The 26,192-nt window shown below is 34.3% G+C and overlaps 1 protein-coding gene across 1 annotated transcript in view; it reads right to left on the bottom strand.

Annotated features, from left to right (window-relative positions):
* The window catches only part of AHR (aryl hydrocarbon receptor), a 47,242-nt gene that overhangs the window by 6,747 nt on the left and 14,303 nt on the right, over window positions 1-26,192 (bottom strand). Inside the window, exons 3-9 of the mRNA XM_044766448.2 lie at window positions 13,159-13,262; window positions 8,793-8,882; window positions 6,519-6,642; window positions 5,696-5,826; window positions 4,050-4,252; window positions 3,156-3,265; window positions 2,392-2,533 (exon numbers count right to left, since the gene is read on the bottom strand). Coding sequence (XP_044622383.2) covers window positions 2,392-2,533; window positions 3,156-3,265; window positions 4,050-4,252; window positions 5,696-5,826; window positions 6,519-6,642; window positions 8,793-8,882; window positions 13,159-13,262 — 904 coding nt within the window. The remainder of the gene's footprint in view (window positions 1-2,391; window positions 2,534-3,155; window positions 3,266-4,049; window positions 4,253-5,695; window positions 5,827-6,518; window positions 6,643-8,792; window positions 8,883-13,158; window positions 13,263-26,192) is intronic.

Below are 26,192 nucleotides of genomic sequence, written 5' to 3'. Positions count from 1 at the left end.
AGTAACACTATGTTTCTAAATAATTCATGAATTAAAAAAATCAAAATTAGCAAATATTTTCACATGAATGATAAAAATAAAACATATTAAAACATGAAGGTTGCAGTTAAAGTTGTTCTGAAAGGGAAATTAGTAGCTTAAAAATATATTTTTTTAGATTTTGATATGTTAAAAAAAGAAAAAGTTGAGAAAATATCAAATTATACCCAAACAGAGTAGAAGGAAGAAAATAATGAGCAGACATAAATGAAATGGAAAACAAATGTACAACAGGAAAAATCAACAAACCAAAAGTTGGATCTGTGAGAAAACTAATCACATTAATGGCCTTCTAGCAATATGAAGAGAGAGGGCACAGATTTCTAACATCAGGAAATGTTTCTTAAAAGAACATCACTACAAATCTTATACAGTAAAAAGAAAATAAGACGATAAAGGAGAAAAATCATCATGATGTCAATGTATGCAGAGGAAGTATTTGATAAAATTCAATACCCATTTATGATCAAACATTTAGTAAACCAGAGAGAAGGGAACCTTTTAAATCTTAAAAAAAAAACCCCAGTATTTATGAAAATAACAAAAAACAAAACACTACTACAAACATCATACTTAATGGTAAAATATTAAAGCCATTTCCCTTAAGGTGGGAATAAGACAAAGATGAAATGTGATATCATTATTTCTATTTCATTGTACTGAGGGCCTAGCCAGAGCAATAGGGGAAAATAAAACAAAACCCTCTAAAATGTGTAAAGATTAAAATTTTGAAAATTATTTGCAATCAACACGGTATGTAGTAAAAAATCTTGAAGAATACAGTCACCTTATTAGAATTAATAAGTGAATCTTGTAAGGTCATTGGATACAAGTTAATATTAAAAAATCAACTATTTCTATATAATAGCAATGAACAGTTAGAAATTACAAAATATAAACACCATTTAAAACAGCATCACAACATCAAATATCTAAGAATAAAATTAATAAAAGCTGTACAAGACTCAGGTAAGAAAACTACAACCCATTATTGAGATAAAGACATAGATATACACATACCCATGTACCCATATGTATATACACGTAAGTGTACATATACAATCACCATGTTCATGGATTGAAAGATTCAATATTATAAAGATGTTAATTCTCCCAAAATGTAATCCCATCCAAAATCCCAACAATTTTCTAGTGGGAATTGACAACTGGTTTCTAAAATGTATATGGAAATATAAAGGGTAAAGACAACAAAGACACTGAAATTCTCAAAGATTTTGTTTACTTTGGTTCAGTCATCAATTTAAATGGAGACTGCAGCCAAGAAATCAAGAGAACACTGAGACTTGGAAGGGCAGCAATGGAAGAATTAGGAAAGATCATCAAGTGTAAGGAAGTGCCATCAGAGACTAAGGCCAAGATTATCCACACCCTGGTATTCCCAATTACTATGTATGGGTGTGAAAGCTGGACAGTGAAGCAGGCTGACTGACAGGAAGAAAAAGCCATAGGCATGAGTCTACAGAAGCTGACTAGGCTGAGTAGGGCTACTGAGGACAGGACATTGTGGACATCACTCTCATGGCGTTTCCAGGAGTCAGAGTAGACTTGACAGCATGTAACAACAACAAAGAAGAGCCAAGACCATCTTGAAGGAGAACAACAACAAAAATCTTAAACAAATAAAATGGGAGGCATACACTCAGATCTTAAGACTTATTATAAAGATAGAGTAATTAAGACAATATGCTGTTGGTGTAAAAATAGACAACTAGACCAATGGAACATACGTGAGTCCAAAAACAGAACCACAGATCAATTCCCTGACCAACATGCAGTGCAGTGGGGAAAAGGCCTTTTCCATGAATGTTACTGGTCAACTGGATATACACATAAGGGAAAAAAAATTAATGTTGATCCTTATATCAAGCCACACACAAAAGTCAATTCTCCAGAGTAGAGAAAACATTTGCAACACAAATATTTGACAAAATAGTAATTTCCAGAATATATAGGAAACTTAAAAGTCGCTGCTTGCTTAGAAAACACAGGCCAAACAAAGCACTGTTCTATTTTTATTTTATTTTACAGATGGGATTAGCTTTTCATCTCTCCTTCATATACCCAGGATAAACCCCGGGATCTTCCTTGATTAGTGTCTCACCGTAGCTCTACATATTTAGTTCTTCAATAAAGTTTGTCAATCCTATCTTCTCAATGGCCTTCACCTATGCTTTCTTCTTTCTCATAGATATTACTTTAACTTTTCAATTTTTATTTCCAGAGTAAATTCTCTTAGATTGTATTTTTAAGTTTTCACGTAAGAGGATTTATAAAACAAACTGTTATTAAAAGAAAAAACAAAAACATGAAACATTCTGTCTTTGTGCTTACGTTAGAGGTCTCTGAGTTGCAATGATATAATCTGGTCTTCCGTTTTTATAAACTAAGCGTGCGTTAGATTGGACCCAGGCCCATCGCTTTTCTTTGGTAAGAAGCCTGAACACTGTCATGCCACTCTCTCCAGTCTTAATCACTAAAATAAAATAAAAAATTAAATTATCAAACCCCAAATCAACGTATTCAAGAAAATCTCTGAAACAAAGCCCCTCTGACATATTTCTGAATGTATTTCATTCATCACCAAAGATAATCGATATCTTGACAACTTTTAAACACAGTATATTAATACGCATAGAAATTGTTCTTCAGAATTATTTTTTCCTATTTCAGACAATTTATTATTTAAAAGGTGGGAAGATTAAGTCAGTCAGACAATTCTAGTAACACATGAAAGTACAAAGAGTATAGAGTTTGGGGAGAAAAGAAAAATCATTTTCATTTTAAAAAGGGAACATTTCTTATAGCTTAATATTTTACTACACAATTTTAAAGTATAATCCAGATTAACACAGATTTATGAATCCATAAGACAAAAACACTCATTTTCCCAGTAATTAAACTACTATATTTCTCTGTGGCAGCTGTAGAGCGGTTAATGAATAAAGTGCGTAACACAGATTAATCATAATGTATGATGCTGAGTAGAAGTTTATCCAAATAGTTTCCTTAGACACAGAACATTATGTAATAATCTGAAACATGTACTAGAGAATATGCTGTCGTTACAGACACGTTCTTCAGGAACTACAACTTACTCCGGAGATGGTACTCAGCGCAATAAAGCATATCAGCAGCATGAACGAACTGGTATCCTGATCCTCTCATGCACAGCTCTGCTTCAGTATAGCCTAAAATAATGGTTCCTCTGTTTAAAAAAAACAAGTAAAATAAGAATGAAATGAAAATCTTTCATAAATGAAGTAACCAATATAAATTCACTGGTTAAATGCTATTTTCTGTGCTATTTTATTTGACATTCAGAATTTCACATCAGCAGGTAGAAATAATTAACCACTTTTATGTAATTGCTCTCTTTTGCTTATGGTTGCAAATTTCAGTTTTACACTATTTTCTTCTCCTGAATGAAGACCATGTAAATTAGTATGGCTAAAGAGGAATTTAATAGAGTAGATTATGTAGGTAAAACAAAATATTTAATAAAAATCTAGAAAGCTTGTACTCCATTGTGAGGACCGGGTAATGCAAACCTGCCTGCATTTCCATATTAGAAAGGAGAAAAGCAAAGGTATGTTTTGATATGATACGAATGCTAATATCACAGTCTACTTCATAATTTTCTGAAAGTTACTAAACTTCTAGGGCTAAAAATCAAACAAAGTTTGTACAATTTAAAAATGTAAAACAAACCAACAATAAATGGCATCAGGAAACCAAATCTTACTAATATAAGCATATCATCTTTATGATACAGAAATTGTGGGAAGTATTGTGAAACATTACAAAATAAGATGATTTGTGAGTCTGATGAAATTATTTTATTTTAAAAGGCTACATTAAAAGAGTAGGAATAATAGCTAATATGATAATAAACAATATTATAATCTACACTATATGTTTTACATGCTAAGAGAGACTTACTGCAACACAACACACATTTGATGAAATTAAACTGAAGAAGTGTTACTTACTTGGCATCACAACCAATAGGTGTAAAGTCTAGTTTGTGTTTGGTTCTAAAGATGAAATTTTTGGTCCGAATTTCAAGGATGGATGGTGGCTGAAGTGGAGTAGCTATTGCAAACAAAGCCAACTGAGGTGGAAGTATCGATCCATCTTTCCCTTTCTTGTTTTGTCCATGAAGATACTTTAACCTCCCTTGGAAATTCATTGCCTTAAAAAACCAAAAACAGTTTATTAAAACTAACACTTTAAAATTGTTCCTTTTTAAAAGGCTCAATTATGTCATTTCCAGTGTTCTTGATCATTCCATAAAAGCTCCTGAGGCTGACAAATGCTACTTTCATTCCTTTCTACAAAGGAAGTCCACTGAAGCCATCTCGAAAGGGGGTATGAGGACCACTCCTTGCTTTTTTAATGGTCACAACGAGAATACCTATATCATTTTAGGAGCCTGCAATTAACTGCCCTATCATTCACACCCAGCACAGCTCCGTGCACGCTGGGCACTCAATACATATTTCCTGAATGAATGAATGGTGATAAAGTCATCAAGTATACATTAATTTTCAAGTGTACTATGAGCCATATTTTATAGCTCACAGTGTATTTCATAACTCATGGTAACCTTTTATACAGAGAAAACATACAATTTTATTAAAACACTAAAATGAATCATGAAATCATGAAAAGAATGCAGAACTCTATTAAAGTAAAAATAAAGAATAATTTTAGAAGACAAGAAACAAAGACAATTTAAGTACGAACATGATCAATTTAGTTGCTTAAAACAGTATTAACCACGCCAAGGGATAAATCTGACATCAATATAATAGCAGCACAAGGAAGAAAAGACTCAATTACACAAAGAAATTCCATCACAGAAATACATACTAATTGATCATTGGTACTAGCAAAACTATCTCAAAGCACAATCCTAACTCTGGGTCAGCAAAATTACCTTCAGGAATAAACCAACAAAAATCATTGTTTGCTATTGTTTAATTTAAGATTTGATTATCTGTTTTAAAATTCCTGATAATTTATAAAATTAATATGCAACACGCTTTGTATTCTCTTCTCCTGTGCCTGATGGAGTGCACTATTTTAAGGATACAGACAGTCGAGAAGATGGACCATCTCCACTCTTAAGTATCCTGTCTAAGCTGCTCCCTGGTTATACTACTCAGGTGTTCAGACTACGTAGCAGCATCTCAAACCAGATGATTCTGCAATCATGAATATACAATCATTTTTCTATTTGGCAGGTATTCTAGCCTTGTGGAAAAGGCCATGATCACTTTTCCATCTAGCAGGCATTAAATCCAGAGGGTAAGCTTCTGCTGCTAAAGCAAGGCTACATAGTTCTCTGTCTTATACCTAACAAGTCTTAAAAATAGGCCAAATACAAGATTCCATGTTATTTCACTCCGTCTTCATTACTGCATCCTAAAGGATAGAGATTTTGAGTTATGGAAGATATTATAAAACCTGAGATAATGATTTTTAAAAAGTTACTTTCCTTTATCAAATTATTTGATAAAGTAGATTTTTAAAACCAAACACAAATATAACCAAAGGAAATTGGTTTCACTTTTCTTTTTTATTTTCTAAAACTTAATAGTAAATGCCAGTATCCTAAGATTTTGCACCTTACCAGAAAACCAGATGAGTTATCCAGCAGACACCTTAGTCGGCAGACAAAGCACCGCTCCATAAAAGAAGAGTTTTCTGGAGGAAGCTGCTCTGGGTTGTAATAGACTGCTGGCTGTGGGAGGCCATTAGCTTCTGCACAAATAATAGCAACACAAATTTACTTTCCATTTGGCTATAAAATTAAGTGTTTAAAATAGCAGAAATCTATGCTAATTTCTAAACTGGAGTCCGTATTCTGAATACAAAAAAACAGTCGTTTTCAGAAGAGGAGCTAATGAAAAGAACCTAAAACACTGAATATCACTTGTACTACACAGAATTTTTACCTACTCAGTTTGTTTTTATTTCTACTGAGCTATCACTATCAACAATTTCCATATTTTCTAATGTGTTTTTTTCTTTTTAACACTTTCACAGAGATCTGAAAATACTACATGCATGCAAACGTATTTTTTACTTGCCCATGCTAGTTTGCTTTTTTATTTGGTGCATTTTAAATACAGAACAATTTATACACACTCCAGTATCAACCTTATACACTCTTTCCCATCTTTCACAACAGTATAAGAGTTATTTTTATAAAATATATTACTGAGTATGGCGACACTCTCTCGCCTGAAGTTCACTGATGGCTGTCATCTGTCAAAACATTCCTTCGGTCATCAGGCTCTCTGTGACCTGGCTCTGGGCTACAGCTACAGACTCGCGTCCTTCCTCTTCTTCCCAGCCTTCACTGTGGAGTTCTATGCCCCTAAATGTCATTCGTCTCTTTTCACAGAGTTATATTAAAAAATCACCAAGGCCACCTGTTTAAACATTCTTACCATCAATTCTTTGTCCAGAGTCTGTACACTGCGAGGGGCTTAATGCCCAGTGTAGCTGACGCTGAAACTCAGCTCGGTCTTCAGTATGGATAAGTTCATACACACTCTGATGTATGACATCAGACTAAAGAGAAAAGATACAGGGAAATTTTTGAAAAGTAATGATTTAAAAAACTGTGGATTACCAAAGTAATTTCAAAACCTAGCTAGATTAGTGGGTGCTTGTTAGTTGTGAAGAATGCAATCAAATGACTGCAAAGCTCTCCAGTGATCCAGCATAGGAAATGCTGGCCAGAGACCAGCACTGTAACAGACCCAAAAATTATTTGCCATTACTCCCCTACGTGAGTGCTCTTCGGTCATGTCACCTCTCCATTCCTTAATTGTAACACAGTAAGTTCTGCTTATTTTTATCCATTTATTGAGCATTTAAATCTTACTTCACAAAACCTTGTCTGAACATCCAGTCGTCTTTGACTTCTCTAGGCTTCATAGTATTATGTATTTCCTTCACTGTTCTCTAATAATTTCCTTTACATTAAATTTTTACTTCTGATAAATTCCCTAAGAGTAAGGGATTATGCCTTCACCAGGTCAGAATCTTTCCTCAAACCTCTTGCCTCTCAGCATTTACTATAGTGCTGAGCTCGTAGCCCTTAAACCAGAATTTTTCTAACTTTTTTAATTGCAACTCAGGGTAAGAAACACATTTTCCATCCATCACATGTGTGCATACACATTCATATACACAACCGGAAAAAGTTTCACAAAATATTTTTTGTGTGTGATGATACTGTATATTTGATTCCATTCTAAACAACTAAAAAGAATGGTTGATGGTGATCCACCATATCAATTTCATTACCCACTAATGAGTCACAACTAGGCATTTTAAAAAATTGTGCCTTAAACCACACCAACGTCAGATATGAGTGGTTTCTTGAAGACCATCCAGGCTAAGTGCATATATGAGGAAAAAAATAGATTGAGAAATAGCCAATCTGTTTGATTTCTTAGTTGTTATGAATCACACTATCAAATAATGATTAAGATAGTTATGTAATTAATTTTCAAACAGGCTTTTCAATGGATATTAGTATATTTTCTTTAAAATTCAAAAAGACTGAAAGTTAGGCTTTGTGACCGTAGTCAAATTCTACTACTTTAGCGAACTAAACTTAAACCTCCCTATGAACTTAATCTTCTAGCATTAAACCACCTCTCTGCCATCCCCGACAGAACTGCCAGAGTTATCATCTGAAACACAGATCGGAGCACACACATTCCCCTAACAGAAACACCCTTTAGTGGCTTCCATTGTGTATATAACATAGTTTAAACTTCAGTCTATATACCAGTGTAGACAGTGCTATTCAAATCAGCAGCCTTGGCATCACTTGTGAGCTTGTTAGAAATGCAAATTCATGGGCCCCACTCCCACCTACTCTGAACCAGAATGTCTAAGGAAGAAGCCCAAAGATTTTATGAAGTTTTATCAAGTTCTTCAGGTGATTCTGATGCACACTGGAATTTAAGAACTATGGATACATAAGAACAGCTGGCATCCAAGTGTACTTACAAACTGTTCTCAAGTCATATCACATGTTCTTATCCCTCAAATACGCCAAATACCTTACCTCCATTTCTTCACCATCCACTCAATAATGTTAAACCAGATTGGCTCACATCCTTTAAGGACTTCCAGAATACTGCCGACAGTACTTAGATCTTTTCTTCCCTGCGTTCCCTCCACAACAGTCCACCCATCTAAATCCTACACTTTCTTTAGGTTAGCTTAACTGCCACTTCCTTCAGGAAAGCTTCCATAATCCACATAAATCAGAATTAAAGGAATAAGCTTTAGTATTTTGCTTGTCCCTTTACATATCACCTCATTTGTTTGATGGTTGTCATATGCCCTTCAGTATCTATAATTAATTTGATGGCAAATGTTCCCTTGTCTACCCGCATCTGAACCCCATCCGCCCCTTACCTGAAAGTTCCTTATATATAAGAGTTCCTTAATAAGTGAAAGAAGAAACACAATATCTCATGCATCACACAACATTTAAGGAAATTATAATCCAGTAAATTAATAGTATAAAAATATATAGCTGCAAATACATAATTTTTATTCTACAGCATATATATTTTAATTGATATTTTACATATGTAAATGACCAATTGCATCCCTAAAGAATAAGATATATAAAAAGTAGAAATTTAATTTCCTAAAAAAATTTTTTTAAAATGAGCTAAGAAAAATATACTTACCTGCTGAAACCCTAGGTAATCTTGTATAGTAGAAGAAGCATAAAAGACCAAAGCATCTGTAGTGACAACCAGCACAAAGCCATTCAGAGCCTACAAGGAAAAAGTTATAAAATTAGTAATGCGACTAAATAACCATACTGTCACTCATAAATATTGACTTCAGGTAAAGGTGCTTCTTTCACTGCTGAAAAATCTTCTCTTTAAAATGATTAAAATAATTATACCTCAAAAGCACAGACATCCCACCTACCCGTGGAGTGAGAGGAATCTATTCCCACCTTTTGATTTGGCTTAGGAAAAGCTCACTGCTGAATTTAATGCTCAATTCACAATAACTTTAATAGAAAATTGGTTTCTTCATCATGCTTCAGATTTTGTTTTAAATGTATTCTACATGTTTTTTAAACAGAAGCTTTATAAACATCACTTACTATAATCTGTCACACTGCTTTTTAGAGGAAGATAGTGTGTAAAGATGCTATTAGATCGTTAGAAATCTGATAGGAGAAAATCTTTGTGCAAAGACAGTTCAAGCACTGATGAAACAGGAAACCTGATACTCTCAAAGTATTATAAAACATTTATAAACTTGTTATCAGAAGATAAAATACACATATATGGACTATACATAAAACACATCTAATAAACACATAATACAAATATACACAAGTCAGACAATATATAACAAATGTAGTCCATTTAAATTTAATAAAATTACTGATATATTTGGGTTTAAAGCTATCATTTTATATGTCCTATTTCTATTTGTTCCATCTGTACTTCTTTTTCTTTCCATTTTGCCTGCTTTGGGCCAATTATTTTTTATTTCTTTTTCTTTCCTTCTTTCAGTTTGGAAGTTAAACTCTCTTCTTCTATTCTTTTAGTGGTTATTCAAATCCAATGTTAATCTCTCTCTGTTCTTAGATAACAAAAGTATTCAGATCACTTGAAACATGTATTGTTATCACATATTTTAATTCTGTAGGCCCTCACTATTTCCTGCTTGAGTTCAACTCAGTACTTGATCTATTCTTTGCTATGTGATCATGACTAAACCCTTCTGAGACTCTCTTCTTCAAGTAAAAGGAGACATGGTGCCTTCTAGTATAAGAACAACACAGCTGGGCGTTTGACAGATTTGGACTAGATTCCTATCTCAGCCTCTTACCAGCTGCGTAGCTTTGGTTAAGTTATTTACCCCTTCAAGCTTTAGTGTTATCATTTGAAAAACAGGCACTTTATCAGGTGGATATCATAACTGTGTCTCATCTAACTCAGTGCCTGGCACAGAGTTGGCACTTAACTAGTGCAAAGCACCATTACTATAATGTAAGGTTGTGGAAAGGAGCAAATAAAGATTTCCACGTCTGTGCTTTGTGAACTATAAAGAAGTCTAAAAATGACAGCAATTAGTTTGGTCAACAGTTTAAATAAACTATCACGTACCAAACAGGACCCATGCTAAATACTGGGATTCAGGAATTAACAAGATATTGCCCCTGTGCTATCGATGCTCACACAGTCTAACAGACACTCTCATTATTAGATGAGGTAAATGAAATACAGCGACTGTCTTCCTTTTCACTCTAATCCCTTTCACCTTCAAGCTCCTTTGTCTATACTTCTGAGAACTGCAATACAAAAACAACAAATAGCACCTACTATTTAATGGCTACATTTCTACATATTTTTATGTATTCAAGTGTTTTAATCCCAAACAATCCTTTGAGGGGGTAGGTGCCATTTCCAGTTTTACAATCAAGGAATCTGAGGAAATGAACTGTATAGTAACTTGTCCAAAGTCACACAGGTAGGAAAAAGCTGAGCCAGGAGGTAGCCTCAGGCTGGCTCTGAAGGCTGCCCACCTAACTATCATGATCTGCTGCCTTTATGCATATTGCTCACCAACTGCTGCAGGACTGCAACTCTTCCAATCACAACTGGGCTCTAAGGCGCTTGATTTCAGAGATCACACCTCATATTACCCGGCAATTTCCCCAGCAGGAAGAATGCGGGTGACTCGCCAGGAACTTATACGTTAATGATTAACACTTCCAAAATGGAATATTCTTAAATTGTAGTTGGCAGTAATAGTATTTTCCTATTTTTGTATTGTTTCACCCTGAAAACACATTCTTTCTAGAGAACAGTATCCACTGATTACATGCATATGACTTTGTAGAGTACCAAGCTTTTTCAAACAGTGAAGCAGATTTAGTGCTTTCCAATAAGCTCATTATGCCAGAAGACACAAAGATAATTTAAGGTACAATATCAAACCCTTCTAGACAAATGTTAATTGTCAGAAATAAAACAAAAAGCCTTTCCAAAGAATATATGCATACCAATTTTATGTATATCTCAAATGATCTTACATACCATGTCGAACAAGGTTATTACTTATACTGTATTATCTCAGTAAATTAACAGAGAAATTAACATGGTGATTACATATTAATAAAAGATTATCACTGTTTAGTCTTAGTCACAAGGATTTGCCATACCTAGCTGAAATCATGTTGAGGCTGACTTACTATTTGTTATAAGAAGTAAACTGCCATTGATACTGTTATTTACAATTTCAACTGCTATTAACTCAAAAATGAAGCTGCCGATTTTAATAAGCACAGCATTAAACAGCAGCAGACATGTTTAAATATATAAAAATAAGCATTTGAAGGAAATAATAAAGATACAAAACGTCATTTTTATTATTTCATTTTTATTTATTATAAAATAGTAAATTTAAGCTAATCTAGAGAGTAAATTTTTTAAATTTTTAATAAAATATTTTGTAACAGTTTCTTCAGGTGTGTCCTTTGTTAAAACCAAAGGAAAAGATTTCTCATCAAAAGTTTCAAGCCAAGTGGTATGCTCTATCTCTGGAAATATCCTCTGCATCTTAGGGGTAATTGGTTGATAACCACATGCTAAAATTATAGAGTAAGATGCCATTATGGCAACTATATATAATGAAATATGCCATTTTTTCATGTCTGCAATGCTTTCGGTCATCTGCTTCATAAGCGACAACAGAAAAACATGGTCCTGAGCCAACCATATAGTATGTGATGCTGCCTACTGCAGAGTCATCTACAAATGGTACCCAATATAATTCATAACAGGTGCATTTATTTTAAATACATAAATGTTTCTAATTTTCAGATAATTAAAATGACACTAGTTTGGCATTAGTATTATTCTTATTCTGTGTTCTTGAAATAGGTTATGTTTACAATTTGTCTAAATACTCTGAGAAAAATAAAAACCACTGGCCCATAATTTAAACCAGTTAACTGAGTGTCAAGAATTCCATATTTGTCTATTTTCACTTGAAATAAAGAATTTATTTACTACTTTACTACATATCCCAAGATGTGTGTTTAGTCACATTAAGTGGCAATTATTAGAATGTTTTCCTATGACCTGAATATGGAGTCTTTATGTTTCAGCTAATATATAAAGATCCTCAGCCGAGGGCAGGAGAAGGACTCATGCTTGAATATATTTAATTTGTTTAACATAATGGAAGCAAAAGTTAATTTTCACTATCAGGAATTGGAACACAGTTACAAAATTATAATAAAAAATGTTATAAATTGTTAGGTTACACTTAAGCATTTATTGAATGGACTAATGGAGTTACTAAAACTTGTGGCTACTTTTTGACAAATGGTTCTAAGAACTGAGTTCTTCACTCAGTTAACTGGGTGGAATTGAAAATTATAACATAATAGCAACAGCACATATCTTCATTCCATCCTTCTTCAACAAAATAAGTACCCGAGAATTTTAACTGAGAATCAAGCATTATATTAGTTCTAAGAGAAAGAAATAGAGTAAAAGAAGATTTACAATATTTTTAGAGACAAGTCTACTACAACCCTCCAAGTTCTAAAGCATAAAAATAGGGCTTACAATTGTTGAGAAAATCTGCAGCATGTTGATAAGTCACACATGGCAGCTAAAGGACAATGCAGTTACGAGAACACGTTGAAAAAAATAAATTCAGGTTAAGACTTTCAAACTATTAAATAAATATAATTAACTACTTTAATAGAGCTATATTACTGAAAAAGTAAATATAAATCCAATGTCTTAAATGAAAACTTTTAAAATAATCTAGGAGTTCTTGCTATTTAAAGAAATACAACAGAGAAACTGATAACTAGACTTTTAACTAATCTACTTCATAAAATTCCATTTTTTGGTATACTAGCATTAACACCACTATTGCAGTTCAGATGAAAGTGGCATGAAACATTGGGTAAGTTCTAAATAAACTGGAAATAATTAAAAGACTGATTAATTAATTTCCCATTTACAATTCCCCTTATTATATGAAATTATATTTACTAAAATTTACCTGTAATAAGAATTCTCCTTCTTGCAAGTTCAGGCCTTCTCTGAATTTTGTTCTACAGTTATCCTGGACTCCATTTCTGTCAGCTGGGGAGGATTTTAATGCAACTATGGAAAAAAGGGGAAACGATACAGTAGGTAGTTTTTAATAAGGAATTTCAAAAGGCTATAATGGAAAACTTCTATACACCAAACAAAGAGACAATTTGAAATACTGGTGTCTACTGGTACTATAATGACTAAGTAGATAATCTTTTGTCAATGAGTGGTTTCCCAAGTCAGCTGGCAGACTCTTAAAAATAATTTTTGATGAATTCACTATATGATTTTTGGCACATAACTTACAAGTTTCAAAGAATTGCATGGCGCTGCTATAAACACTCCTCCCATTCCTATCTACTTATGTAAGAGAATAAGCTTCCTCAGAACTTAACCTATGAAAAAGTTGTGGTTTTTTTTTTCTTTTGGTAAGGAAGATTCACTCTGAGCTAACATCCGTGCCAATCTTCCTCTACTTTGTATGTAGGCTGTCTCCACAGCATGGCTGAAGAGTGGAGTATGTCCACACCGGGATCTGAACCTGAGAACCCAGGCCACTGAAAGGGAGCATGCAGAACTTTAACCTCTCAGCCATGGGGCCAGCCCCTAAAAATGATTTTAATATCTATACATTATTTATCTAAACATCAGTGAACTAGTGGTGATGAGGAGAAAGAATCAACCATATGCCTTATTAAGAGATGCATTTCCTTTCAGTTTAGAATCCTTTTGTCTAGTTTTAGGGTAAAAAACTATTAGTGTTGTTATTAGGTTCATGTAAAATTTATAAATCAACTCATGGAGAATTAATATCTTTATGCTGTTGAATCACTGTTCAAGAACATGTGCTTTTCCATTTGTTCAAGTCTGTATTTTTTGTGTCGCTACAGTGTTTTAAAGGTGTGCACTGAAAAGATTTGCACATTCATTTTTGTGTTTGTTCTCAGGTATTACATCTTGCAAAGTGACTTCTCTTTCATTATTACCTTCTAACCGCTTGTGGATTACATATATGAAGGAAAGTCCGGCGGCACGGTGGGATGCTTCCTACTGGATGGAGGCAGCATGTTGTAATGCTCTCTCTCTTCTTCTCCCCTGCCTTCCTATCTCCCTCCCTCATCACGTGTGGGTGTGGGTGTGGGTGTGTATCTGTAGTCTGAGAGGCAACATAGCTGAAAAGAAATAATAATAGCTACCATTTACTTAGTTAGAATTTTTCCAAGCACTCTCAAAGATTATCTCACTTAAAAGCACGTGATTAGTGGCATCTCACAGCACTGAGTTCAAATCTCAGCTCTGCCATTTAGTAAACGTGTGAGCTCTTTGAGCTTGTCTCCTAACACATGAAGTGGTAACTGAAAAAACCACCAACCAACAAAAAGCCATCCTGCAGGGTTGTTGAGAAGAATCCTGAGAACATATGTGAAGTTCCTGGCATACAGCAGCTCAGGAGTAGTTCACTAAATGGTAGCTTTAATTAGTAGCACTCTTTCCCAGAGCTCATGGTCTGCCTTGTTACAAAGTATAACCTTTGAGATAGAATTACACTATCTTCCATTTTTCTGATCTCTTTTTAACCCCTGATATTTAAAAGAAACCATTAAATGTAACTGACTTTGAGATTCCTTTTAAGATTTATTTCATTCGATTTTTATGTGAGAAAGATCATCCGGCTCAGTGAAAAACTGGAGATTTACTAAAATCCAGATTTTCTCTCGGTTTGAGCAAAGCGTCACATATACATTTTCATGTTAGAAGTATATTTTCTGGTAAATCGTCAGTGCATGTGTCACACTGGAATCTTACTGCCAAGTTCTTGCCTTTGCAGAACTTTGAAAGAAGAGGCTCAAAACTCGGCCTCTGAATAGAATAATTTCAAAAGGCCAGAGAACAGATTTCCCTAGGCCATAAAATAATCTGAGGTAAATTAATTGACCTAACAGTTAATCAAGACCAAAGGAAATGCTTAATCTTTTCTTGTTGAAAGGTAGAAGAGAGAAAGAGCTTTTCTCCCTTTCTATTCTGTACATTTCGTTGGTGCTGCTTGCTTTCTAATGGCCAAGCTTGTCTGAATGCATTAAAACCTCACAATGTCAGGGTTAACTACACTTTGCTACTTTTCCAAAGCTCCAGTATGAGGCACAATTTAAGAGTTATACCAAATATCAATAAGATTTGCTTTTAAAAAGAAAACAACAAAATCAAAGCCCTTAAGATTATGAAAGTAAAGTAATCCTAAAAGTGTATAAATATTAAGTGTCAAATTAAAATGTCTACATTATCTTATTAGGAATCTTTTAAAATTAATTTTTCATCAATGGGATTGATGTCAGTTCCAACTAGAGTTACTGGACCCCTGAGAAGCTGAATAAGAAATGAAAGAGACCATTCATCTCAGAGTAACTCACAATTTTTTCTGGTCTTGTACTGGGGATATGAGCCAATGTAATTAGACATTAGACAGACTCTGCCTTTAAGTTGGGAATATAAGCTGTGGAAATGAGGAACTGGAAAAGAATGTCAAAAATATTAAGTACCAGAATGGGATTTAATTAAAGTATTACAGGAACTTGAAAGGGAGCAAAAATAAAAAGAACAAACGCTTTCTAAACAACAACACTTAGAATTCTAAATGTGGGAAGGACATATTTAACAACACAACTCCTGCTCAAGTAGGAGAGTGACAATGCATTTTCGGGAAGGATCACCGGAGAGTTCTACCAAAAGTAAACATATTTCTGTTGCTCTCATGTTTAAGGTTAACAATCAGCAAAAGACTTATGTGAATATTGTACAAAGATAAGTCTAGGAAGGATGCACTCCTTTCCCATTCTCATCTAAAAAGAATACTAATGTGCCTTTTTAGAAAACCTATTTTATGTCCTGGCCTCTTGATCCAAACTATGTAATTTTTGCCCTTCCACCAAGTTTGTCCTCTATTTCTTGATCTCACACAGACCCCCTCTCCCTTTGTAAAACTGCTAGAAGCTATGTTAATTACTACTACTCACTTTCACATATACATTTCTTGCCTTGATTAGAAAGCAACAGAAGAGTAAGAAGATGACGTAGGGTACTGTCATCAGTGCTACTTCCTACCATCTGAGTGGTCTTAATTTCCTTAGCAATAACATGTGATACGTACTGAGCACACACTGTATGGCAAGCAGCTTCCATGTATTATATCTTATTTAATCTTCTTAACAGTCCTAGGAGACTGCCATGATTGTCCTTTCAATATATTAGGAAACTAAGACTTACGGAGGTTAACAAACTTTCCCAAGGTCACAGAGCTTTGTGTGGTAGGTAGCCCAAGGTATGCAGCTTTATGTGATAAAAACCCTGGCAGCCTGACCCTAAGTGTGTGAGCAACTACCAACCACCTACCAGAGAGCTCCCCCTAGGCTAACCACCTCTGACCTTCAGTTTTCTCATCTTTAAATGAGGACCGTGATACCTCTGGACACAAATTCTAGTGAGGGCTAAAATAACATGCAGAGTATCTGCATAACGCTTCGCATCTATAACTGACAGTCAACAAGACAGACAATGGGCTCTATGCTGAGTTCACACACCTCCAACCCATTACAGAAAGCTGACAGTAAAAGTGCACACCAGGGATGATTAAGCATTTTCTCATCTCTCAACAGGGAGCATTAGTGAGTATCTAACAGCACTGCTATGACAACTATACAACCTAGATTTGGAAAGACTTCAAAATTGTAAATTGTTATGAAAATTATATGCATAATCAGATATACAGGACACTTTGAACATTACACTACTGGAATTAAAGACATAGCAGTTCATAGAAACAAAATGTGACATCTGAAAATAAGTCACAAGCCGATTCTGCTACTTGGGAAGCATTTGCTGTACTGAACAGACATTTGTTAAAATCTTCCCCATCTGCAGGATCACCACACCTTCCAAAGTCTAAGCAAGTGACCTTGAGCTGTCAGTGGAATATTAAAATAAACCATCAAAATATTTCAACTATTTCCTCACTGAGAGATCAATGAAGCAATTATACAAGGAATAATTTAATCTAATTGATGATGGAATTTAGAGTGCAAACCTATCACAGCATTATCAAATTGTCACATTACCTACTGATTCAAGTCTTATTACCACATGCATTTAACCATATCCATGTTTCCTAATAGGGCGACTTCCTTCCTAATACACCTAAGCTCAGATTTCCACCTCCCCACAAGCCAGATATTTCCTCTCCAAAAAACACGCTCTGAATTGTTCAAGGGAGAAATTCATGAGCAAGAAATACCGGCATGTGGTAAACTATATTTTGTGTTTTGTTACTATAGTTTGTACTTAAATAAAAAGATGGCATGATAAATGTCTTGCCAGGGAAAAGCATAAATCTTTTAAATCTCTAATTGTTGATATTAATTCAATTTATTTTATAATAATATTTATTATCCTTTTTGTTACTTCTGGGAGGAAAAGTTAAATTCCATTCCCACATTGATATAAGCATAGGAGAGAAAAGCTATCACTTATAAAATTCAACCAACTCCATAAACTTTTATAAACTAGAAAGGGTTAAGTAATGCAGCATTTCTTAAATATAATGAAAATATCTCCAGTTTGGTTTAGTCTGGTATGCATGAGTATTTACAAAAAATTTCCAAATAAGATAGTAATTGTACCTAAAGAGAGTTTCTTCTACATACTTCAGGGTAAAAGGTAGATATTTCACTTCAGTACAAGGTTTTCTTTTTGTAAATGAAGTGTTCTTTTGAGGGAAAGACGGAAGAAACAGAAATTAAGAAAACTATGTTATATTCTAAGTTTCTAAGAGCCAAAGATGAGGCCTACACAGTTCAGTTCCCTCAGAGGATATTGACAGACTATTATTTTTTGCCTAGAAAAGTCTAATTACCAAGGCAGAATAAAAGTAAATTCATTTTTTTAAAATGCAAGTGTTAGTTTATATCTTTATGAACGAATGTACTTTGTATAACTAGGGATTACTGTCTTTTTAGCAAATCTAAAAAACATCATTCTAAAGCTGAAAAAGTATTTAAAAGTTAGACCTATTCCTACTGTCAACTTTGTGGAAACTGACTTCCAAAGATGTCACTTAACATCTTTCCAGTTTTACATTTAGTTATACGCAATTCTACTGTAACTATTACGTTAGATCTCTTCTGAATGAATGGAACCAACGAGAGCAGTTAATTTACCTTTGCAGTGGAATGAGTTGCATTTAGCTTTCCACATATACAAGAGGGGAACTCAACCTGCATTCTAAGCAGCAGAATTTAATCAATTAGAGCAGTGATTCTTAAACTTTCATAGACATTAAAATCACCTGGAAGGCTATTCAAAACAGTGCTGGACCCCACAGTCTAAAATTTCTGATTCAGCAGGTCCAGGAGGGGGCCCCACAGTTTGCATTGCAAACAAGTTCCCAAGTGATGCTGAGGACCGGTGCCACATTTTCAGAACTAGTGACTTATGGAATCAGGATTTAGGAAATAACTTACAAATGTTCTGGATCTCATTCCCTCATATTTTCTAAAACTACCATTTCTCTGCTTAAAGAGTGCACTTATTAAAAGGAATGTCTTCAGGAAATAACTCTAATCCCAATTTTATAAAAATGAAAACAGAGGCATATGATCTAAGACTGAAACACAGGACAATAAAGAAAAATTCTCTCTATATACAAATACAGCAAGTAGCACACTGTCCAGTTTATATCCTCACCAAAGCAAGCTACGTCACTTTCCCCTGAACCATGTGTCTAGATTTGAGTGTGCCACTTCTGAAAAAGAAAACAATATGGGGAAATAAATTATTACATACTACACCAAAAGGCTAAAAAGAGTTTATTAGCAAATTTCCATCTCTAAATTGAAATACAAAATTAATTCTACAAAGGGATTCTCAAATGATATTAAGACCAGGTCCCTAAAGAGACCTATGCATATTCAAAAACAACAAAGTTCTCCATTAAAACAAAATATCAGTATTCTGCAAGAAACAATGACAATCTATATAATAATTCTAATTATAAAATTTACTTCACAAATCTTATTTTTAGGATAAATCCACTACAGATTTAAAACACCAGGCAGACAAGCCTTCGTATCATCCATGCTGAGAAGATGAAGACTGTGGAACAGCGAGGTTAAAGGTCTTATTTAAAGCGCCAAGATTAGTTAACTGAACTGCCTCCATGTCTCCTGCCTGCCGGGGCTTTCATTACATGACACGCTCTCCCTCCCACACTAAGATCAAGAGAGGGAATGCTGCTTCCATAACACAGGGACGAGAAACTTGAAACTAGACCCTATCAAGAATCCAGTTGACACAGAATATTCTGTAAAACTGACCTTAAAAGGTACCCCCACATCATGTGGGCAAATTTAAGGCTGAAGAAAGAAGAATTCAATACAGGCAAATTTAGGTTCATGAAGTTGATCCCATGTGATTGCTTGTCTCCCTTCTCAGCCTCCCGCTGCTGACACCTGAATGGCTTTATGCTAGACAACCAAGGACCAGAAATTACCTCATCTTAGTATTTTTCTGTATGGACTGTAATTTCAGTTTAGTTTACAATTTCACATGCAATTTTCTCTTCGATCCTCTAATTTAACAACTTGAAACCACAAAAGAAGGCACCTTTAAGCCAACTCATTATTACGGAGGCACAGGTTCATATTCCACACACATACAGGCTGGCTTTCCTCCACCTCCACCCATCCTTAAAACACCTCATCTTTGGTATTTTCTCTCTTCTTCCACATGCTCTCCCACGGAGTAGTTTACTCACTTTCACGGTTTAAAATATTATTCCTACTACATTATAATGACTCCAAAATCTACATCTCCAGCTATGAACAAATAAATGAATTTGAGCTACTGATTAAAAATGGTTGATCAAAAAGTCAAAAGGCCGTAAGAACGAGATTTAAAATAACACATAAATATGATCACTAAATAAAAATGACTAGCGGTAATGTAATTATGTTTCATTACAGACCTTAAAGTGATTAATTTTATATCTTAATATAGTTTCTAAAACACTATAAGAAGAAGATGTTGTATATTTCCATTAACCAGGTCACAAAGCCTCACAAAAAAATCAAACAATTCAACTACATACATTTAAAATCTGTATTTGGGGAAAAAAAAAATAAACTGCTAAAAGTTAGCTGGCTTTAGTGTAGTCACGTGTCGCTTAACAGTGGGGAGATGTTCTGAGAAATGCATTGTTTGGCAATTTCATTGTTGTTCGAACATCATAGAGTGTACTTACACAAACCTAGATGGTACAGCCTGCTACATCCCTAGGCTATATGGTACTAATCTTACGGGGCCACCGTTGTATATATATATGCAGTCCATCTTTGAAATATCGTTATGTGGCGCATGATTCTATTAAGCCAGTGGTAATCTTCCTTAGAAAAAAGAAATATAAAGGCATAAACTTATGACCAACTGGACCTGTTCATGGCCAAGAAATTAAAGATCCCAGAGTCATATAACACTAGGTAATGATCAAAGAGAAAATCCATTAATGCAGTAAATTTAAAAGAAAATGGGGCCAGCCCTGTGGCTCAGTGGTTAAGTTCGCATGCTCTGCTTCGGCAGTCCAGGGTTTCACTGGTTCGAATCCTGGGTGTGGACATGGCACCGCTCATTAGGCCAGGCTGAGGCAGCGTCCCAGATACCAGAACTAGAAGGACCCACAACTAAAATATACAACCATGTACTGGGGAGATTTGGGGAGAAAAAGCAGGGGGGAAAAAAAGATTGGCAACAGTTGTTAGCCCGGGTGCCAATCTTTGAACAAGATAAAAAGAAAAGAAAACAGGAAAGAAGCAAATCACATAACAAAGGATGTAATGAGTTTAGGTTCAGTTTGAACCTCTGATATGTATTTGTCACTCTTTTACAATACTTGTCAAAGCAAACAAAAACACTCAGGGATGAATGTGTCCTATGTAAAATATCACAGAGTATTAGATTTATTCACAGAATCTAATGGATCTTATACTCTAAGTTAGAATATCTGAGGACAAGAGAGATTAAATTTCTGATCCAAAGAGATCATATTATTAAATAGTAAGAGCCAAGATTTGAGTACCACTTCAACCTGACTCAGTAAGAATATTCTACTATCCTTTTTATTCATCCATGTTTCAATTTGTATGGATTTGATTACATAAAGACCATAAATTAAAATTGAAAAGAATCTCTAAATTTTATAGTTTTAGTTATGGAAAGTATCACGAATGTTTAGAGTTTCATGTCTTAGAATGAGAATTCTGGGAAAAAAATACACAGCTAAATTACAGTCCAAGATGGATAACACCACGGGTAAATGAAACTCAACACTACGTATTTGGTGATTTCAAACATGCTGATCTTTCAGGCAAACAAACCTACTTTGGATATTTCTAGAATAAAGAAATCACATTTGCTGCAATCCTGTGATAGCAAAAATTTTAAAAATTACTTGGCATACAGTAATTTAAAAATTATAGCAAAGCAGATGTAATTAATATACAAATTCCATGAATGAAAAAAGCACATATATATACAAACCCATTACACTTTATAAAACAACCCTTAGAGAGCTTTTTATTTAATTCATTTTTACTGCTTGTTCAAGCTCATTTTTGGCGTATATATTTGTCTTTCAAGATAATGTTTTTGTTACACAGATACAAAAACAGGATTGAAATTCAGAGAAACACAAGCTGAAGATGAATAAACACAATAGCTCTCTTTCGAAAACCTAATGAACTGGAAATGAACTGTTAAAAGTATCTACACAAGGAAGACTAAGAAAAGAGCACACACAATTTTTGATTTAAAATAAAGTCAACAAATATCCACGGTAAACAATGATGTATAATAAATATTAGATCACCACATAATGTAAGTTAACTGTTATCCTCTCCTCTCATAGTGTTTTCAGGCTTCGTGAATTTAAAATATTCCAATATGTAAATACTACTACATGCTTTATAAAATGGTGATTATTTTAAGCATGTATAATGACAAGACTCAGATTTTCTCCTCTATCACCTAGTTTTTAAAATAACAGAAATAACCTATGACAGCTGCAAATGCAGGACTTTGGAATTAGAAATTCAGATCTCCAAACTCACTTCTGTCAGGCGTAACGTAACCTAGACAAAATCATCTTTTTCTTGTTTCTAAGTTTTCCTTTCCACAAATTAAATTTATACATCTCAATTATAAAAACGTTATAAAGAATAAAAAAATAAAGAATGATTCAGATATAACAGAGGATGTAAAAGATTTCAGTTAATGATTATATTTTAATGCTGCAATATGTACTATGAACATTTTATTGAATTAACACATACTACATGCCACTGACCCCTACTATCGTCTCATAGAAAGAAAACTTTTTGACCTTTTATACCTCATTAGAGATTTATATCTCCACACACTACATGAATTAGTCCTTCTCGAATTTTTAATTTTGGGGATTGCTGTCAAAAAGTAGAATAATTTAAACATAATACTTACATGATGATGAGTATTTTAAAAACTGATAATGAAATCTAATTCGTTTTTTAATATGCTGAAATTGCTCTTACTAAGAATAAAACATTACCACACTGACTCAGATTGGTCAACAAGTCCACTGTCCACTGTTTGATCCTGGCATCAACTCACACAATATAAGAGGAAACAATCTTTTCCCTTAACACCAACCAATTTCAAAGTCTGAGTGGTAACCACTCAAATCCTAGTCTCCCTTAAGAAACTATTATTGATCCTAGTCATTAAGTTACTTAAACTTATTAAATATTTTCCATCTCAGAGGTAATGTGCTATTTGAGTTTAATACTCATTTAGTGGTTAACATTCTACTCCTTTTTTTAATTATAAGAGGACAGTTTAATCTTACATTCTGGGATTTGGTGAAAAAGTTTGAATGAAATGTTAAAGCCTTTAGGCATTCGGTCTGTATCTCAGGGACGACGTGCACATGGCCTTGTCAGGCCACAGCTCCACCTGAGCATTTAGCTGTCCGCAGGCTCCCTTCTAGTTTCTTTTAATCTATCCTGAAAGGCAAAAACTGCCCTTTACACCACGTTTAATTGCCAATATTAGAAAACAGCAATTCTGTATTTTTGTTATTTTCTAAAAACAGAAAAGACTCTACAGAAATACTTCAAAGATACAGATTAGAGAAGTCTTCACAAAACAAAAGCAAGCCGGGAAGAGAAGGTAACACAGAAGAGCAATGTTACGGTGGAAACTGAATAGCACTTAAACAGTCTCTACTATCTTCAATAATCTATTATTAGTACTATATTGTTATTAGTCACAAAATATGTCTAAATGTATCCATTATGCAGAAATGTAAAATAAAGTATCACCTTATTTTGAAATTTTTAATCTATCAAATTCACAAAGGGAGTGCATCCCATCTACACTGACAAAAAATGTACCAAGATCGCCAGACTGCTGAGAAGCACAAAAGGAACATCCCGCAAAGAAGAAAACGACCAGTGGCCCAGGAACAGGATAATAAACGTAAAGCCAAGGGAAAGAGCAAAGAGTATGGCTGAGGAACACAAAGGGCAATACCGAAAGCACCGAGAAAGGGTACTGTCAATAGCAATTGGTTCAAAAAGGATGATACAGGTTTGACATTTGAATCCTTAAATACTTCTACACGTTTCACTGAATGAGTCAGCCAATTAGAGACCATGTGAAAAATTTCTTAATGCTGTAATTCCACAAAACAAATATTTCTTGCATCTGTATATTTACAGATAGAGAATAAAATAATTGAAAGAACCAATAATTGTAACTGGCTATTAACAGAAAAAAATACCAAAATATTAAAACCTTAAACCAAACCCTAGTAACATATTTCAAAACACATAATCTAGAATTTCAACATGAATTTTACATTGTTTTTCAGATATAAGTTAGTGAAATTAAGTTAGTAAATATTTACTGAATGTCTACTATGGGGCAGGCATTATTTATTCTAAGTGTTTAAGGTACAGCATTAAACACAGTATTCTCAAGGAGTTTCCATTCTAGTGAGAGAAATAGATAAGATATGGTATGTTTAAGTGCAGCGAAAAAAATAAAGGATTATGGGGGCCTGCCCTGTGGCCTAGTGGTTAAGTTTGGTGTGCTCTGCATCAGCAGCCCAGGTTCGAATACTGGGCACAGAACTACACCACTTGTTGGTGGCTATGCTGTGTTGGTGACCCACATACAAAAACACAGAGGAAGACTGGCACAGATGTTAGTTCAGGGCGAATCTTCCTCAAGCAAAAAGAGGAAGGTTGGCAATAGATGTTAACTCAGGGAAAATCTTCCTCAGCAAAAAAAAAGATTATGAAAATGAAAATTTTTATAATCATTACTTTGTCTGTAGCATAAACAGAGTACAAAATGGAAAACAATTCTCTGAGTTTTATTGTCTAGAATATTCTACAATTCAACAGTTTTCAAGGATTAAACATTAGAATTAGATTCCTTCGATTATTTCTTTAGTTGAAACCAAAATTAATAACTAACAAATCTTCTAATCTTTTTACTTCTCTTGAAAATGTCCCCTAAATGTTCCATTATATTTAATATGCACATTTTTAAAGGATTGTGCATACTGTATTTGTCAGTTTGAGACACCAGACCTTGAGCTATCAGAGGACAGAAACCTTTTTTCTCCCTCTTTTTCTTTGTGAATTTAGCACCTGCTGTGTTTAGAATAAAGCACAATCTTGAATTACAAAATTTATTATAATTTCAATTTAATAGTGTCAAAGAAACTGCTTCTAACTTTACCATAACTGAAAAATTACTAATTCTCGTTGAAGTATTTCAAAGTTATATTTTAGAATGTTTTGATTAATTAGAAATGGGTAAATAAATATTAATACTGCACTTGAGTGTTGCTTTTCAGACAGTCATAGCATATAGTCATGGCTCCAAAGTTTAGGAACATCCATCCAAATTGGATTATTTAAACTTGCAATAAATAGATGTATTTTCTTGGAAAAATATCTATTGTTACAGTAAAACTTGAGTTTCCTTTCTAACAAGATTGTGTGATTACTCGTTTATATTGTTCTTTCCGCAGGAATTCACACACCCCCTGTTTGCATCCTGTTATTCACTCAGAGCTTCCCTTCACCTCGCTATACTGTTTCCCTAACAGTGTGAGAGTGGTCTGAACTGCACACAAAATCCTACTCACTGTGGGCATGCTCCATGTCTCCTTGTTGGCATTTGCTATTTGTTCAGATCATAAGGATTACCTTGAAAATGTTATTCTCTGTGTCCTCTCAAAATATTACTTTGTCTCCTAGACCCCTGGTGGTCTGGAGAAGACTTTGGGAGCTTTTTTACTGATTATTTCCCTCACCTTCCATCCCTGCTCCTGTACTGAACAACCTAAGAAACTGCTTAGGGTGCGCACTCCACTGAAACCCAAGCAAACACATTTACAGTCGCCCTACAATTTTGTACATTTGGATTTGTCTTTCTGAAGGCAAAGAAAACTTTTTTTTCAAAAGTAATTCAGGGCATAATCAAGGCCAGGTTAAATCACTGCCTTGGATGCTTAATGAAAATATAGATTCCCAGGTTCTACATAGAACCTACACAGAATCAGCATAAAAGGGGCATGTCCTAGAATGTGCATTTTAACAAGCTTTCTAGGTTATTCTGACGTACACTGAACTTTAAAATCAGTAATCCAAAGGACCTAAAACTAAGATAGCATAATTGATGAAGGAATGACACAAATAGGGTAATCAGATCCTACTGTCAAATACACTGAACCAGAATAAAAAACAGACAAACTCTTTAATGAAGAGCTAAGAAAATACTTGCTAACTAGTGAGAACTGCATGATGAGCCCCACTAAACTACGACATTCTTTATCAGGCAGACTTTGGAATTTCTTATATCTGAGGAATTGAACAGGACACACATGTCTAATCATGAAACACACAC

The sequence above is a fragment of the Equus asinus genome, chromosome 1 (assembly GCF_041296235.1).
Source record: "Equus asinus isolate D_3611 breed Donkey chromosome 1, EquAss-T2T_v2, whole genome shotgun sequence".
Lineage (NCBI taxonomy): Eukaryota > Metazoa > Chordata > Mammalia > Perissodactyla > Equidae > Equus > Equus asinus.
This window is presented reverse-complemented; position numbering and strand designations above follow the sequence as displayed.